Genomic DNA, 16,274 nt, shown 5'->3' on the forward strand with positions numbered 1-16,274 from the left:
AAAGAGTCGGACACGACTGAGCAACTGATCTGATCTGATCTGATCTAAAGCCCAGAGGATGAAGAATTATTCAAACTATCCACTCTAAACTTACTCAGCTTATTTATCTTGCCTTGCCCATTCCGTTTTATGAAATCCCCAGTAAAGCTGTGGGCCATTCTCTCCCTCTCTGCCTCCTGACCAACCCTACTGCTGCCCAGTAAGCTGGCAAATTAGCACTCCAAGGCTGTAAGTTTTAAGTGTCCTTATCCTGGGGGCCACTGCACAAAACTGTACTGAGGACACCCTCCCTGTGGTTTATGGAAAGGAGTCTGAAAGTACTGTCCATCCGCAGGGGACTGGTTAGTAAACAGTGACAGAGCCACACACACAGCCTTAGAACGTGCTGAAGTAAACTGATATCCACCGACCCAGAAAGCTATCCACCACATGCTCCTGAGTTCAGAGAAGCAAGGTCATGGAATAGCACACACACACACACACACATTCAGGTATCTGAATGGATGGCCATCACAATGCCAACACAGGCTATCTATGAGATGCCAGGCAATGTTTACTTCATACTTTCTCATCTTATGAAATTTTTTTTTAATAAATAATTGTTCAGGTAGGAAAAAACCCATTATTCATTTTGGAAAAAAACTTATTTTTCACTTCATTGTCGAAGCTCTGGGATCCAGATAACCTGACTATGCTCTTATCTCCCAGTGGTCTGTCCTCCTTCCCTGCTCCTTTCCTAACCCTGAAGGGCTCACTCCTTCTCTATATTTCAGCTACAAAATCCTCACAGTGCAGTGTAGACAAGCCTGCCTCATCTTGATTTTTGGTCTTGAGCATGGGAAAGGGGGACAAGATGGGGAAGTGAAATCCTAGGGTCGGGCCGTTCATCCCATGGGGGCAGAAGCTACACTGATTCTAGGAGTTCCTTTTTAGTTGAACATGCCAGTGCCCGTGTCTCTTCCACAGCCCCCTGGGGGCCCTGTCTCCTAGGACCTAGGTAAAAAGCAGAGAAGACAGCCACATCACTCCTTCCAGGGTGCCCCCACCCAAGTCCAAACCTCCTCCCTTCTCCATCTTGCACTCACTCTTCTGGGACCTGCATCCAGGCTCATGGCCCTAATTATGAACTAAGTGCTCTCCAGTCTCAACTTCATTTCTCTAGACCCTTCTTTTCCCCAGCCTACTCTACATCTCCGCCTGGACATCTAGCAGGCATCTCAAAACAGAATTTTCTTAATTAAAAAAAAAAACTTTTTGGTTTTATATTGGAGTATAGCCAATTAACTATGCTGTGATAGTTTCTGGCGGACAGCAAAGGGACTCAGCCACACATACACGTATCCATTCTCCCCCAAGCTCCCTTCCCGTCCAGGCTGCCGTAACGTTGAGTCAAGTTTCCTCTCCTATATGGTAGGTCCTTGTTGGTTTTTATATTTTAAATACATTTAAATTTAAATATTTAAATACATTTTAAATACAGCAGTGTGTACCTGTCCACCCCAAACTCCCTGACTATTCCTTTCTCCCATCCTTACTCCCCAGCAACCATAAGTTTGTTTTCTAAGTCTGTGAGTCTGTGTCTGTCAAAACAGAATTCTTGATTTTCACCCCAAACTAGTCTTCTCCTGATATTCTACATCTCAGTAAATATCACTAACACTTGCCTAGTTGCTCAAGCAATTCACACATCCCAAGTGTAGGACATGAACAAACACCCTCAGCTATGCCTTCAAAATCATCCCAAACCTGACCAATTACTCCCCACCCCACCCTCACTCCCGCCCAAGCTCTGTCACCTCTGGACACCTGTCCTGGCCTCTACCTGGCCTGCTTGCTCTGGTTCTCCTCCACCCACCCCTAGTGCAACATTCTTTATTCTCCATCTGCAGGAGCAAGAGAGTGCTTCTGACTTTATTAATGAGATCTTAGCATTCCCAGCTGAAAAGCCCTCCAGGGCTTCCCATCACACTCAGAGCACAACCCAGAGCCCTCCCAGCCCCCCATACCCCCTGTGACCCCAGCCCTGCCCGCCCCTCTGATCTCACTCCTCTGAGCCCTCACCTATGCTGGTCCTGGAGCTCCCCACCCCTACCGCCACGCATTGGGTCCCTTACCTCCACGTCTCTGCTCAGGTGCCCCTTCCCAGATAAGGCTCCCTCCACTTCATCTACAATAGCGTCTGTGGTCATCTCATCCCTTACCCTACCGTATCTTCTCCTCACAGCCTTCACTGCTCCTGGACATTATATCACATACTTCGGCAGCACACTGTCCATTTTACTGCCCAGCATCTAGAGCAGTACCTGGGGCGCAATAAACATTTGCCCAGTGAATGAATCAAGAGACTGTCTGGACTTAAATCCAAGTGTTCAGCGAGACCTGGAACCGCACTTTAGATAACTGGGGCACACTGGGCACCCAAGAGGCTGCATTCTGCAGCCTCCACCCAAACCAGCCCTGTCCCTGCATTTCCCAAAGAAGCTGGCAGAAGCAGGCAGTCTGCCAGGGTCTCTCCCAGCGTTGAGCCCACCTATCCGCACAGAGCAGGTGTGTACCCCCTCCCAGGATCCTCTCACAGGTGGGGCTGCGGCAGCTCACAGGCTTTCTTACCACTGTGCACCCGTTGTAGAGGTTATGCTGGTCCTTGTGGGCGTGGGCACAGAAGTCCATGCAGGCCGTGACCCCTGAGAAGGGCCGCCCTTCCTTCAGCCCCAGACGGCAATCAATCGCTATTTCCTCGTTGGTCACCTGTGTAGATTGCCAAGGAGAGCTGCTCAAGTGACCTGAGATGAATGGCCCTGACTTGGCGTGGGGGAGGCCAGGGGCACAGAGGGAAGGAAGGAGGGAGGAGGTTAAGGAACAAAACTGTCTTGTACATGGGCTGCAGGAGGGAGGTTTTATGGCTGAAGCCCCTGTAGGGGTTACTCCCTTCTGGGTTATCTCAAGTCCCCCTTGCCTCATCTACGGAGTGCAGAGGTGACTGGTGAGAGAAACTCAAGCCTCCTCAGTAGAAACCAGAGCAGAGGACATGGCGGATTATGAAGGGGAGAGAGATAAAGGCTAAGGATAGAGGAGAGACAGTCCGGGGGTGTGGTGAGCCTGGTATAAGCAAGAGGTCTTAACAAAAACCTACATCGCTGCCGTAGCACTGGCTGGGCTTTTCCCCTCAGGAGCCCGTTCTGCCACTGCCACACAGCAGAGAGCTGGGCAGAGATGGGGGTGCCACGTGGGCAGAGAACAGCCCAAGACCCAGTACCTGGTTCTGATAGGCCTGGGGCGCCAGCCGCTTATACAGGGGAGCAACTTCGGTGGCCAGGTCCTGGAAACTCTTCCGGAGCACTTCTTCCTGTGGAGACAAGAACAGTCACACACCCCCAGAGCAGCTCCGCCTGGTAAACTCTCTGCACCCTGGAAATCCACCTCCATTCTAGAACCTCTGCTTGGCTCCCGGTGGCAAGGTAAGAAGTAAGGGGCCGTCAGGTATCTTAACAGTGTTTTCTTCGGGAAGGGTATGGGGCCAGGTCTGATTTAAAGCTAGAGATGCTGAAGCTCACCAGAGCAGACACTCCTGAGAGTCTGCTCACCTCGACTACCAAGCACCTGCTCTGCCAGGCTCCTGCCCAGTGCCACTCAGAACACCTAGAACAGATTCCTGCTCTTACTGAGCACTCGCTCAACACCCTCGGTCAGAGGTGGGGGATGGCAGGTGTGTACGAGCATGAGCAGCAAGTGTGGATCCTTCCTGCAGTGGTCCAGACAGGCAAATAGAGGCAGGGAGGGACGGCTGAGGCCTGCGCTAGGAATCCCACAGCCAGCCAGGCCCAGTGCCCGTCATGAGCCAAGTACACAGACAGCCTCGACGTTCTATCCTTTAAGACTCGCATCATGTCAGGTGTTTAGTTTGCAATAATTAAAATTAAACAAAATAAAAAATTAAGCCCCTCCACTGTACTAGCCACATTTCAAATGCTCAGTGACTACAAGTGGTTCCTGTGGCTGGCTGTTCTCTACAGAGAACATTTCCATTATCACAGAAAGTTCCACCAGACAGTGCTGACCTCAATGAAGCAGCCCCCAAACAGAGAGTTTAAGGTATTCACAGCCTTTCTCTAGCCCTCTGAGGGTACCAAGTAGGGCTACAGGGGCTCCGAGCCAGCCTTGAGCACAGGATGAAGAGCTTACAGAGAAGAACGAGGAGGAAGAGGGAAGGAAAAAAGTACCAAACTCACAGAATTAGAAATAGAAGGGTGAGACCAATGGCTCAGCTGTCTGTCCAGTGAGGCGGCAGAGCTACTAGCCAGCCTCACTGCACCTCCCTGGCTACCTTCCAGATGCTTCCACGAGCTCAGGGGGCCTGAAGCCAGACAACACGGGGGTGAGGACTGTGAGCTCTGGGGAGACACAGGCCAGGGTTAAATGCTGGCTTCACCATCACTGCCACACAGCCTCGGGCAGGCCGTCTGCCTCACCAGTAAAGGGAGCAGCAGTAGTGCCTAGCGCCTCAGGGCGTCATAAGAGTAACTGAGACACTCGTGAGGTTCTGGGCAGAGTACCCAGCACTTAGTAGGTGCACAGGAAATGGTAGCTGATGAAACAGAGAAAATATTTGTTTTCCATGTATCGCTTTCATTCATGATAATTCCTAGTTCCTGGCGGCACTGAGACTCCTCCATTCATTGAAGCAACTGCATGTGCTGCTTCTGAGGGAGGCAGGATGCTGCCATAAATAAAAGTCTAGCGTCAGATTAGACTCAGACTAGGTTATGTAACAGTCAAAAAAGCTGGCTTTGAGAGAAGAAAAAAGAGCTTCTAAATTTGGATGTGCTGCTTCCTTTTATTTCTGAAAAGCAAAGCTTGGAAGTCTGAGCATAGAAATTTATATGTGGTTTAGGAAAAAAAAATGTACCCCAGGAGTCCTTGCCCCCTGAAAAGGGGGGAAGCCCTTCTGGTACAAGGAGCTTGGAGAGAGTTGGAACGTAGAGAGTGGGATCAAGGTACTGCCCAGATCCAGTACCCACCTCCTTGCAGTAGCAGAGGCAGGAGGGAGGGAGGCTGGGGGGAGCCCACTGCAGCCTGTGCCTGTCTTTGCCTCTGGACTTCAAGGGCAGAGTCCCTCGGGATGGCCTGCCCAAACAAGGCAACAGAGGGGAAGTGGCAGAGGGGGAGGCAGCCTGGCTGGACACTCCTGGCTCCCAGCCTATGCTCAGCCTGTAGAGGAGACCCTGAGACCCTTATCCTGTTGTTACTGGGTTGAGGAAAAGCCCCGGAGGGCAGGAGGAGGCCTCAGGCCTAGAGGCAACATCATGTGGATGCCAGTCCAGTGCCCGAGGACCACACCAGGCCCCCAGCAGGGGAGAGCAAAGACCTGGACAACTGGACAACCGCACAGAGACGTGTCCCCAGCAGCCAGGCAGGATGAGGGAAGTCTAGCATCAGCCAAAAGGTGGCTTGAGGCCCCTCTTCCTGCCACACCTCACACCCAGGAAGATATCTTGCAAAGAATGGAGGGAAGTGATAACCCTTAAGAGGGCCACAGTCTAATGAGTAATCTGAACATTTACCTTAAGGAGACTTTTCTAAACTGCAAGAGCCTGAGGTACCTGTTAACTGGTAAGTCTAATTTTTCACTTGTCATATCCTTCCACATCACATCACATAACTTATTTCACTGCAAGATAAGGTCAGTTTGAAAAACAAAAAAAGGAAGTTCCATTTTCTGCACATCTGAGTCTCAGTGGACTAATCCTGTGTGCTATCTGGACTGTTAGGGCAGCAGGTGGAACAGGGTGAGTGGGAAGGTCCTGGGCTCCCCATGGGGCTCTGCTCACCTCTTTGGGGTTGTCCCCTGCGAGGCGGAACTTGCGAGGAGTCTTGCTCCGGGCATATTTGCAGCCATTGAAGTACATGCTCCAGGAACAACCGAAGGAGAAGGAGGCACCACAGGTGTTTGGGTCTTTGCCTTGGCAAGCGCAGGTCCGGCTGCAACATATCACATGTTAGGCATCCTAAGCACATTTTTTGTTCTGGAATTTTCCCCTCCCTGAGGGGGAGGCCCGGCTGTTGCCTGGCATCCGCTGGCCTCCCACTACTGGGATGACATCATTCCCTGCCCTCAACTCCTTTCCCAAGTCTCTACCCTTGTGGGCAGAGGAGCAGTTCCAAGTAGCCTGTTGGGCTCCCACCCCTGAGCCTGAAGGTCTGAGAGCCCGCTGCTGGGAGAAGCACCTGGGTTATGTGAGATGGCTGAAAGGACCTAATCAAAAACCCACTCAGGTTTGCACTTTGCCATGACTTTAATATCTTGATCAGCTTCAACACAGACCACTCAAGGAGGGGAATAATGTGAACCACAGAGTTTGAACATGCCTGCTTCCTGCAGGCCCAGATGCTGACAGGCCTTTAAAGAAATTAACACTGACATTACCATTAACACTTAATAAAATCCAGAAATAATCTTAATACCCCTCAATTGGGGAATGAATAAACAAACTGTGATGCATCCATGTGGTGGAATACTACTCAGTGGTGAAAAGGAGTGAGCTCCTGATACACACATCCATAGACGAAACTGAGAAACACTGCTCAGGAAAAGAAGCCAGACTCGGGAGGCTACCCGCTGCAGGATTCCCTTCATGTGTCACTCTTATAAAGGCAACTCTACATAGACAGGAAACAAGGCGTGTGGTTGCCAGGGGTGTCGGGGAGCCCCAGGCTATAGAGGGCATGGTGGAGCCTGGGGCTGAAGGAGCTCGTCTGTGTCTTGCCTGTGGTGGCTGCACGGCTATAAACATCTGTCAACTTCCTCAAACTGTATACCTCAGAGGCTGAATTTTACTGTAAGTAAAAATACCTTAATTTTAAAAATGAGGGGAGGATCCTGTAAAGATAGGTCTTATGACTATCACTGATGCCTTATATTAGTGGGGCATCACGCACGTTTCCACACTTGTCACCATTATTAGAGCCTCAGAGTCAATTCGGGGCAGAAAGCAGAGCGAAGCTGAGTCAGGAGACCCTCCCCAGCCAGGGTCAGACCTCAGGCCAGCTCTGTGGGTGAGCGCTTTTTTACCCCAGTCCTAACTCTGCGGAACACAGGGCCCTGACCCCGTGTCCCACCCCCGCCACTGGGACCATCCACATACTCATCGTTGAGGCCGCATCTCCGGCTGGTGGGGTTCCCGTACTTCCGGAGGGTGTCGGTGAGCTCCTGGTAGAGGGTGTCTCCGAGGCTGCGGGGGATGCCCTCCCAGGCCAGGATGAGGATGACGATCACGGCATTCTGGCAGTGGTGGCCCGCCCGGTGCCGCACCAGGCAGAGCAGCTTCTCTTCTAGCGTGTGCCTGCGGATCACCTGTGGGGAGGCGGGGTGGGGCGCTGGGAACCACAGGAGTGCGCGGCCATGGCGGATGCCACGCCCCCCTCCCCTCTGCCCAACAGACCCAGGCTGCAGCTCTTCTGGGCACAGTCCCAGGGGTGTCACACCCTGGCGACAGCAACCACACAGGCTAAAGGACCATTGTGATTTGGAAAACAAAAACATTAAACTGCAAAATGAAAAATAACTACTATAAAACCTAAGTAATTGGTGATTTACATAGACTTAGGAATAAAAATAAAACTCAGCAGTAGCCACAGGACTGGAAAAGGTCAGTTTTCATTCCACCCTCAAAAAAGGGCAATGCCAAAGAATGTTCAAACTACTGCACAATCGCAGTCATTTCACATGCTAGCAAGGTAATGCTCAAAATCCTTCAAGCCAGGCTTCAACAGTACATGAACTGAGAACTTCCAGATGTACAAGCTGGGTTTAAAAAAGGCAGAGGAACCAGAGATCAAATTGCCAACATCCGTCGGATCATAGATTAAGCAAGGGAATTTCAGAAAAACATCTACTTCTGCTTCATTGACTACACTAAAGCCTTTGACTATGTGGATCACAACAAACTGTGGAAAATTCTTAAAAGAGATGGGAATACCTGCCTCCTGAGAAATCTGTATGCAGGTTAAAAAGCATCAGTTAGAACCAGACATGGGACAATGGCTGGTTCAAAACTGGGAAAGGAGTACATCAAGGCTGTATATTGTCACCCTGTTTATTTAACTTACATGCAGAGTACATCATGTGAAATGCCAGGCTGGATGAATGACAAGGTGGAATCAAGATTGCCAGGAGAAATATCAACAACCTCAGATATGCAAATGATACCACCCTAATGGCAGAAAGCAAAGAGGAACTAAAGAGCTTCTTGATGAAGGTGAAAAAGGAGAGTGAAAGAGCTGGCTTAAAACTCAATATTCAAAAAACAAAGATTATGGCATTGGTCCCAACACTTCAAGGCAAACAGATGGGGAAACAATGGAAACAGTGATGGACTTTATTTTCTTGGGCTCCAAATGCACTGCGGACAGTGACTGTAGCCATGAAATTAAAAGATGCTTGCTCCTTGGAAGAAAAGCTATGACAAACCCAGATAGCCTATTAAAAAGCAGAGACATCACTTTGCCAACAAAGGTCTGAAAGCTAAGGTTTGTCCAGTAGTCATGTATGGATGTGACTGTTGGACCATAAAGAAGGCTGAGCACCAAAGAAATGATGCTTTCAAACTGGGGTGCTTGAAAGTCCCACTCTTGAGAGTCCCTTGGACAGCAAAGAGATTAAACCAGTCTACTTTAAAAGAAAATCAACCCTGAATATTCATCAGAAGGACTGATGCTGAAGCTGAAACTTCAATATTCTGATCACCTGATGTGAAGAGCTGACTCACTGGAAAAGACCCTGATGCTGGGGAAGATTGAGGGCAGGAGGAGAAGAGGGCGACAGAGGATGAGACGGTTGGATGGCATCACCAACTCAATGAACATCAGTTTGAGCAAACTCTGGGAAGATAGTGAAGGACAGGGAAGCCTGGTGTGCTGCACTCCATGGGGTCACAAAGAGTCAAACACAACTGAACTACTGAACAAAAGGAATAAAATCTATAGATAAAATTATAAGCCAAAATTTCAGAAATTTTTACATTGTCCTAAAACATTTGCAGAGAAAATGGTGCATATCTGCATGGTTTTTGTTAAAAAGCAAGGGCCTGGATTCTATGGAGAAGTTTTTGGTAGTTCCTTGGAAAGTTAAACATATATGACCAGGCACACCTAAGAATACAACCAGAGTTTCAGGATGGGATGATGAGAAAGTTTTGGAAATAGATAGTGGTGATGGGTTGCATAGCAATGTGAATGTAATTGATGCCACTGGATTGCACATTTAAAATGATTAAAATGAAAATTTTATGTTATGCATGTTTTAACAATTTGCAATACCACTGAATTGTGTACTTTAAATGAGTGAATTTTATGGTATGTGAATTACATCTCACATTAAGACTGCTAAAAAAAAAAAAAACGCTAAAAAAAAAAAGCATAGGCCACGGGGTACTGCTCTGCTCCTCAGGGTCCAGCTGTCCAGTCACCCAGGCTCTCACCTCACTCTTCACCCACGCCCTAACACTGTCCTGGCTCACACGAAGCACAAAGGGTCCAGGAGTGGGGGGTGAGGTGGCTGAATCTCCCCTCCAAAAATCCCAAGGAATTCTGTGACTAGATAAGATGTGGGGGCCTGTGAAGAGGGAAGACTGGGAAGGGCTCTGAGTGGGGAGTGGAAGGACAAGGACTTGAGACGGGGCTTCTACAAAGTAAGCAGGGGGCTCCCTTACTTTCATAGCTACAAGCTTTAGAAGGGGGAGCAGATGGTTGGGAGAGGGGTGAAATGGGGAGACCACTGACATAAGACAAGCAAAACGGATAAAGTCTGAACTAGAACAATGGGGAATAAACAGGAAAAGACACGGACTCTAGAGACCTTCAGGAGAAAGGTGACTTTGGGACCACCTCACTATAGAAGCTGAGGGCCAGGCACAAGTCTTAAATGACATTCTGTGGTGCAGAAAAGTGGGTGAGTGTGGGCAGTGTTTCCTGCTAGGTAACAGGGAGCACCCCTAGGTGGAGGCACTTTGGAACACTGGAGTGGCTATTCCGAGCAGAACCAACAGAATGGGTCTGGAGGTCAGGAGGTGTCTGGGCTGGAGACAGGCTTGGTCATGAGTACATCAGTGCAGGCTGATGCTGAGGGAGCCACCAGGCAGGCAATATCAGTAAGGAGAACAGGCCAGAGGTGCAACTAAGGAGTTGAGGGTAGGTGGGAAGCCAGACCTCTCTCCCTGGGTCACTGCCTGGTGAGAATTCCGGCCAAGCGTACCTACCCCTTCCAGTTTGGGAAGAAGAAAACAGAAATCCAGATTTTCACATGAAATCTCTCCTTTTAAAGATATGAACACCAAATTCATTTTTTAAATGGTGGGAAAATATATATAAAATATATACATAAAATTTAGCATTTTAAGTGTACAATTCATTAGCATTAAGCACACTGACGTTGTTATATAAACTATCACCAGAATTTCTTTCATCTCCAGAACTTTTAATTTTCCTAAACAGAAATTCTCCACCCATTAACACTAACCCTCCATTCTCCCTGAGCCCAGCCCGTGGTGACAATCATTTTGCTTTCTGACTCTATTAATTTGACTATGCCAGGTACCTCACGTAAGTGGAATTGTACAACATTTGTCCTTCAGTGACCAGCTTAATTTCACTTAGCATGACATCCTCAAGTTTCATCCACAGGCAGCATGTACCAGAATTTCCTTCAAAATTTAAAGGACATCTTGTATACTAAACAAAACGTATCTGGGCCAAGAGTTCCTGCTTTGAGCCATAGCAGTAATGGTGCCCACCACTTCCAGCCTTTGTGGAAGCAGCGACTGCAACATTATTTATAAAATTGTTTTTGTGAATCAGTAAATATATGAAATGCCACTGATCATATCCCTGTGCGGCTGGCTTTCTGCAGACTGAGCCGGGTACTTCATGGGCATCTTCACACACAGTAGGTACTAGGGTTTGCCTCAGAAGAGCACTGGCTAATTACACTCATGTGTGACACACGTTTAGACCTCACAGAGACACCTGCACCGTCACGGCTCGGACTGAGGCCGTGCCCTGTGGGTTTCCAGTCTGCGCCTGCCTGTCAGTCCTGTCTGACTCTGTGCGACCCCATGGACTGTGGCCCGCCAGGCTCCTGTCCATGGGATTCTCCAGGTAAGAATACTAGACTGGGGTGCCATTTCCTCCTCCAGGGGATCTTCTCAACCCAGGGATCAAGCCTGGGTCTCCTGCGTCTCCTGCACTGCACTAGATTCTTTACCTCTGAGCCACCTAAATGTACCTGCTGCTGCTGCTAAGTCGCTTCAGTCATGTCCGACTCTGTGCGACCCCCACATAAATGTACTGAGGCACGAGCAGACAGCCCTGTGGCCACACCCTCACAGGCCTTTGGATACACTCAAAAAAGCTGCAACAAAGCAGAGCTCCCATACTCTATGGAGGAACCCAGCAGGACGGAATACACAGAGTGCAGAAGTCAAAGGCCAACGTAAGGTGCGAACATACCAGCACTCAGAGCACAGCAAGACAGACGGCTCACGCGCCAGCACAGGATCGTAAAGAAATCACCTGGACTTGGGCCAGGGGTTCCCTGAGCACTGAGCCTAAAGAGCACTGGGCAGAAACCCCAGGCTGTTCCCCCGTGACTCACCCTCGGTCCTAGCTCCAGCACTGGGCTTCCCCAGTTAAGTCTGCTCCACCATGCCGCCGGTGCCTTCAAATATCTGCCTTCTGACTTGTTCCCATTACAGGCTGGCCCAAGCAGCATCTCCATGGCTCTTCTACCAAAAGCCCATTTACCGTGTGCAGCGTTTGCGTCTGGTGTGCCTCCATTTATTCTGAGCCTTTGGAGTCCTACCTGCGTTGCTCCGTCATCTCCACACTTGCTGACTTCCACACTTTGTACAGGCCACCTTAAAATCTGACATTACCAGCAGGCTCTCTGGGGGGGGGTCCCCACTTTCTTAGATCATTCTCTGAACACACATTTGCTGGGCATCCATGATGCACCTCAGCTTTGTCGCCCAAGATCCCAGCTGGTTAAATCTAAAACTTGCCGGGCACACTGCTTGTAGCTGAAGGTAATGGCTGCAAACACAGACATGAACCCTGGCTGGAAAGAAAACCCAGGACCTAGACCTGGGCTGGGGCAGCGGGGAGAGCACAGGAGGCACTGCCCAGCCGGGGGAGCCGGACGCTGCCACCCCCAGGGCGACGGACCATGGCCGTGCCACCACGAAGAATAATCTGTCCTTAGCATTTGTGGGCCATTTCCACACGGGGGCAGAGAAAGGGAACCTCAGTCCCTTCTCCAGCTTCCAAGGAGGTGGAACTCTAGATGAGCCCTACAACCGTAACACACAGGGTATTTGGTGTCTGTGTAGGCAAAAAATAAGGGAACTTCACCACACTATGGGATTTGGTTAGAAAACAAGAAACAACACAGCACTGGCGTTTTCTTGCCACTGTAATAGTTCTACGATCTACCATTCTTCTCATTAACAAAATTTCCCTCCTCTCTCATTTTATTTTCACTCATCAGGTGTGGAATTTCCTCACCTCTCCGTCCCTATGTATTCCCTTCTATATGAGCTTTTCTTTCAAAAAGAAAGAAGATGGGCATTGGTGATGGGCACTCCACCAGGCTTGGTGATATCCACAAGCTATTCCAACCTCTAGACAAAGCACTGCGTTCATGTGCCCAGCTCTGGGCGTTTGTCCGCAGAGCCTGGAGGGACCAGAGTTCTGAGGACCACGTTCTTCCTGCCATCATTCTGCTTTCCTCTCACGGCCCCAGAAACGGATCTCACACTTCATCTGGGCACCTTCCTCCCCAGCCCTCAGCAGAGACACATGAGCGCTGGTCAAGAGCTAAACTTTCACCATGGGTGTCTGAGGACTAAGATGCACATTCTTATCCTCAACACTGTCCACAGAGCCAACTGTTTTCTTTAAGGTGGCAACTGTTTCTGAAGCTGAAAAGTCTGCCAATGCCCCAGGGATCTTCAGTTTCTTGCCGGATACTCTGGAATTCCTCAACAACTACATAAATCAGCAAGAGGAAGGGAAGGAGACCACTTCCCTGATGGGTTCTCTGGGAGGGATAACACCCCACCCTGATCAGCCAGAGAAGTAATTAACCTCCTACTGTAATGACCATCTTTCACAAGGGTGAGGAAAACATTCTTCTATATGCCCGTGAATACTCTTTATGTATTTCAGATTTTCCCAGATCATTCTGTGCTACTGTCTGAAAATTGCTACAAATAGATACATGGTAGTTCAGGTTTAGATACCTAGTATTTTCATTAAACATAGAGGTGCAAAGGGATGGGATACAGACCAGATAAAAACAGAGTCTGACAAAGCTCATGTTACTACTATCCTTCACTCGAAGTGAGCTGAGTGTATGTTCACCCTGCCTTTCTCCCTTTGCCCACACGACTCTCCTCACCAGGAATGCTTCCACCTTCTCCTCGCCCATTTAATATGGCCCCATGCATATCCATCTTCTTTGGAAGACCCAGCCTGAACTCCTCCTGCCCCTCACATCCCTTGGCCCTGAACTCAACAGCACCAAGCCTGCCTCTCAATGTTAAACTTTGATTATTCAAGTCTCCACGATCTTACTTCCTGCTGTCTCTACATCACAAGCAGTTTGAACACAGGGACAGAGCCTCCTATTTTCCATGCATATTCTCCCTATCAAGCAGTAAGCAAACAGCTACCTGATAAATTTGCTGGTGCTCTGGGCACGGGTTCTATAGTGGTTCTAAAGTGCTCTATGAGGGCTGGAAGGACAGGTCAGAAAACTTTGGGTGAAACTGGGGTCTGAGTTACTGGTGCTCCCTCTGCCATGATACGCAGGCTGCCTATAGGAAACACTGACTCAGAAGTCAAGCAGATGCAATGCTGTCCTGATTGTGCTCAGAGGCTTAGTTCTTATGGCCTAGAGACAGGAACACCCAGCGCCAGGGCACGCAGAGCGGGCAGAGGAGTCATGGTGGGGCCCAGCCTTGAGCAAGATGATGTCTCCAGCTAGCTTCCGCATCTCCTTCCCCTGCAGCCCTGAACCACAGGGCGGTACAAGTTGAGCATAACAACTAGAGAAGTTCCAAGGCCAGCTGTGGACATCAGGAGCCGTCATTTAAACAAAGACAGGACCAACAGCTGAGGCTGGGGGAAGATGGCCCTAACAGCACCAGATGCTGGCTCACAGCTCCCTGGAAAGTGCACACGTCTGCCCCCCACTCCCCAGTCCAGTTTGGGCTGTGGAGCTTTGACACGTACCCACTTTGCGATGGGGCAGCCACGTGAGCTCTTCCCTTCCTTTCCTGTGTAGATGACCTTCTCGATCCGGATGGCTTTCCCCTTCTCTCCGTACCTGGAGAGCAAGACAGAAGCCGCCATTAGCACAACCGAATCCCGAAGGAGTCCTGGTAAGAAGGCAAGTCTCAGGGTTTTTCCGCTTGGGTTTCTAGTTATTATGGGGGCAACAGAGAAGGGAGAGAAAGATTTAAACGTTTATTCTGTGTTCAAGCCTCTGGGAACACAACTCCACTTACAGACCTCAGGGCCTCTGGCCCACCTGGCTCCATCCTGCCCCAGGGCACAAGGTCTCTGATAATTCTCTCTGAGCACTCAAACCAAAGGCTCAGCATAGGCATTTGTATCCAGCCCTGTTAGCAGTCTTAGCTACTTATGAAGTCAATAAAATTCAATAGACAAAAGAAAACAAATGGGGAAATCCTTATTACTCTCTTTCAATAATCCCCAAATGACATTTGAACAGTGGCCTCCCAGTAGAAACTGGCTCTGAGATCCCCTTGGACTTACAGTAAAGACGCCTGGTTCCTGCACACACCCCTGCCCTGGCCCACACACATGTGCACACACTCAGGGATTTGCCACGTTCAGAGGTGAGGAAACTGTGGCCCTCGGAGCCGAACTGACCTGCTCAAGGGCACACATCTATCCGGGGGCATTGCCGGCTACAGCGCAGCCACGGGGTCAGAGAGCTGTGGCCCGAGGGCCCACGCAGCCCTTCTGTGACAAGACTGCGGCCAAACGGCCGAACTTCTCTAAGCCTCAGTTTCCTCATCCGTAAAATGGACATAAAAATGGTTCCTGTCTCCTGGGCTTGGGAGTGCCTTAAAGCACGGGGCTGGCCAAAAAGTCCATTCGGGAACAGGGGCTGGCAAACCTGAATGAACTTCCTGGCCAATCCAATACATCAAAGTTTCTGGCACAAAGGAAGAGCCCAATAAGTATTTTTAACACTGCAAACATCCATCTTATTAAATTGTCTTATTTTTAATAGCTTCTAATACAATATTGTATCATCTGAGAATAACGGTTATTTGCTAGCTTCTTCTTTCCACTTTTCATGGCTCTACTTCAGTCTCCTGTCTGTCTGTACTGGCTAGCGCTTCCAAAGCTCTTGCAGGCATCGTTGCTTATTTCCTGACTTTCCTGGAAATGTTTCCAACTATTCACCCCTGAGCATGCAGCTTGCTAACTTTGGGCTAGAGACAGACTCCCTTATTTTGAGAAGCTCTATTAAGGGTTTCCTGTTCTAAGAATTTTTAATCAAGAATTGATCAATTTTGGTGGTCCAATGGTTAAGAATTCACCTGTCAATGCAGGGACATGGGTTTGATCCCTGTTCCGGGAGGACTTCACATGCTGAGTGGCAACTAAGTCCGTGCGCCCTAAAGCCCATGCTCTGCAACAAGAGAAGCCACTGCAATGGGAAACCCATGCATGGCAGTTAGAGAGTAGCCCCCAGTCACCGCAACTAGAGAAAGCCACATGTAGTAACGAAGACCCAACACAGCCATACATACATTTTTAAAAACTTTAAAAAAAGAATTGATCAATTTTATCAAATACATTTTTAACAACTAAGGACACAGAAGAATGGTTTTTCTCCTCTGGCCAATTAACAAGGTATGTTATTTTAACAGACTGTCTAAATCCAACAATTGTTATAGTTCTGTAATGAATCCAATTTGGTCATGGCGTATTATTTCAGTATATTATTTAACAGAGGGTAATGTTATCATAACTACTAGGCATTTGTATCATAATTATCATAACTACTACTGTTTTACATATTCTTTATAGAAATACATATACTTATATATAATTATCTTATCCACTTCACTTCTAGGAATCTCTATCTCTGACATAACTTGTACAAATACACCAAGATTCAGGAACAAGATATTGTTGCATCAACAAGAAAATTTAGAAATAATGAAAATATCCAGTATTGT

At 48.7% G+C, this 16,274-nt stretch overlaps 1 protein-coding gene across 9 annotated transcripts in view; it reads right to left on the reverse strand.

Moving 5' to 3' along the window:
* The window catches only part of TET3 (tet methylcytosine dioxygenase 3), a 114,189-nt gene that overhangs the window by 11,418 nt on the left and 86,497 nt on the right, over positions 1-16,274 (reverse strand). For all 9 annotated transcript variants that reach the window (XM_006045955.4, XM_025260806.3, XM_044925764.2 and 6 more), the window contains 5 exons: positions 14,287-14,380; positions 7,143-7,351; positions 5,829-5,979; positions 3,257-3,346; positions 2,611-2,748 (listed from right to left, as the gene is read on the reverse strand). In XM_006045955.4, the coding sequence (XP_006046017.2) occupies positions 2,611-2,748; positions 3,257-3,346; positions 5,829-5,979; positions 7,143-7,351; positions 14,287-14,380 (682 nt within the window). The remainder of the gene's footprint in view (positions 1-2,610; positions 2,749-3,256; positions 3,347-5,828; positions 5,980-7,142; positions 7,352-14,286; positions 14,381-16,274) is intronic.

Source organism: Bubalus bubalis, chromosome 12 (assembly GCF_019923935.1).
Source record: "Bubalus bubalis isolate 160015118507 breed Murrah chromosome 12, NDDB_SH_1, whole genome shotgun sequence".
NCBI lineage: Eukaryota > Metazoa > Chordata > Mammalia > Artiodactyla > Bovidae > Bubalus > Bubalus bubalis.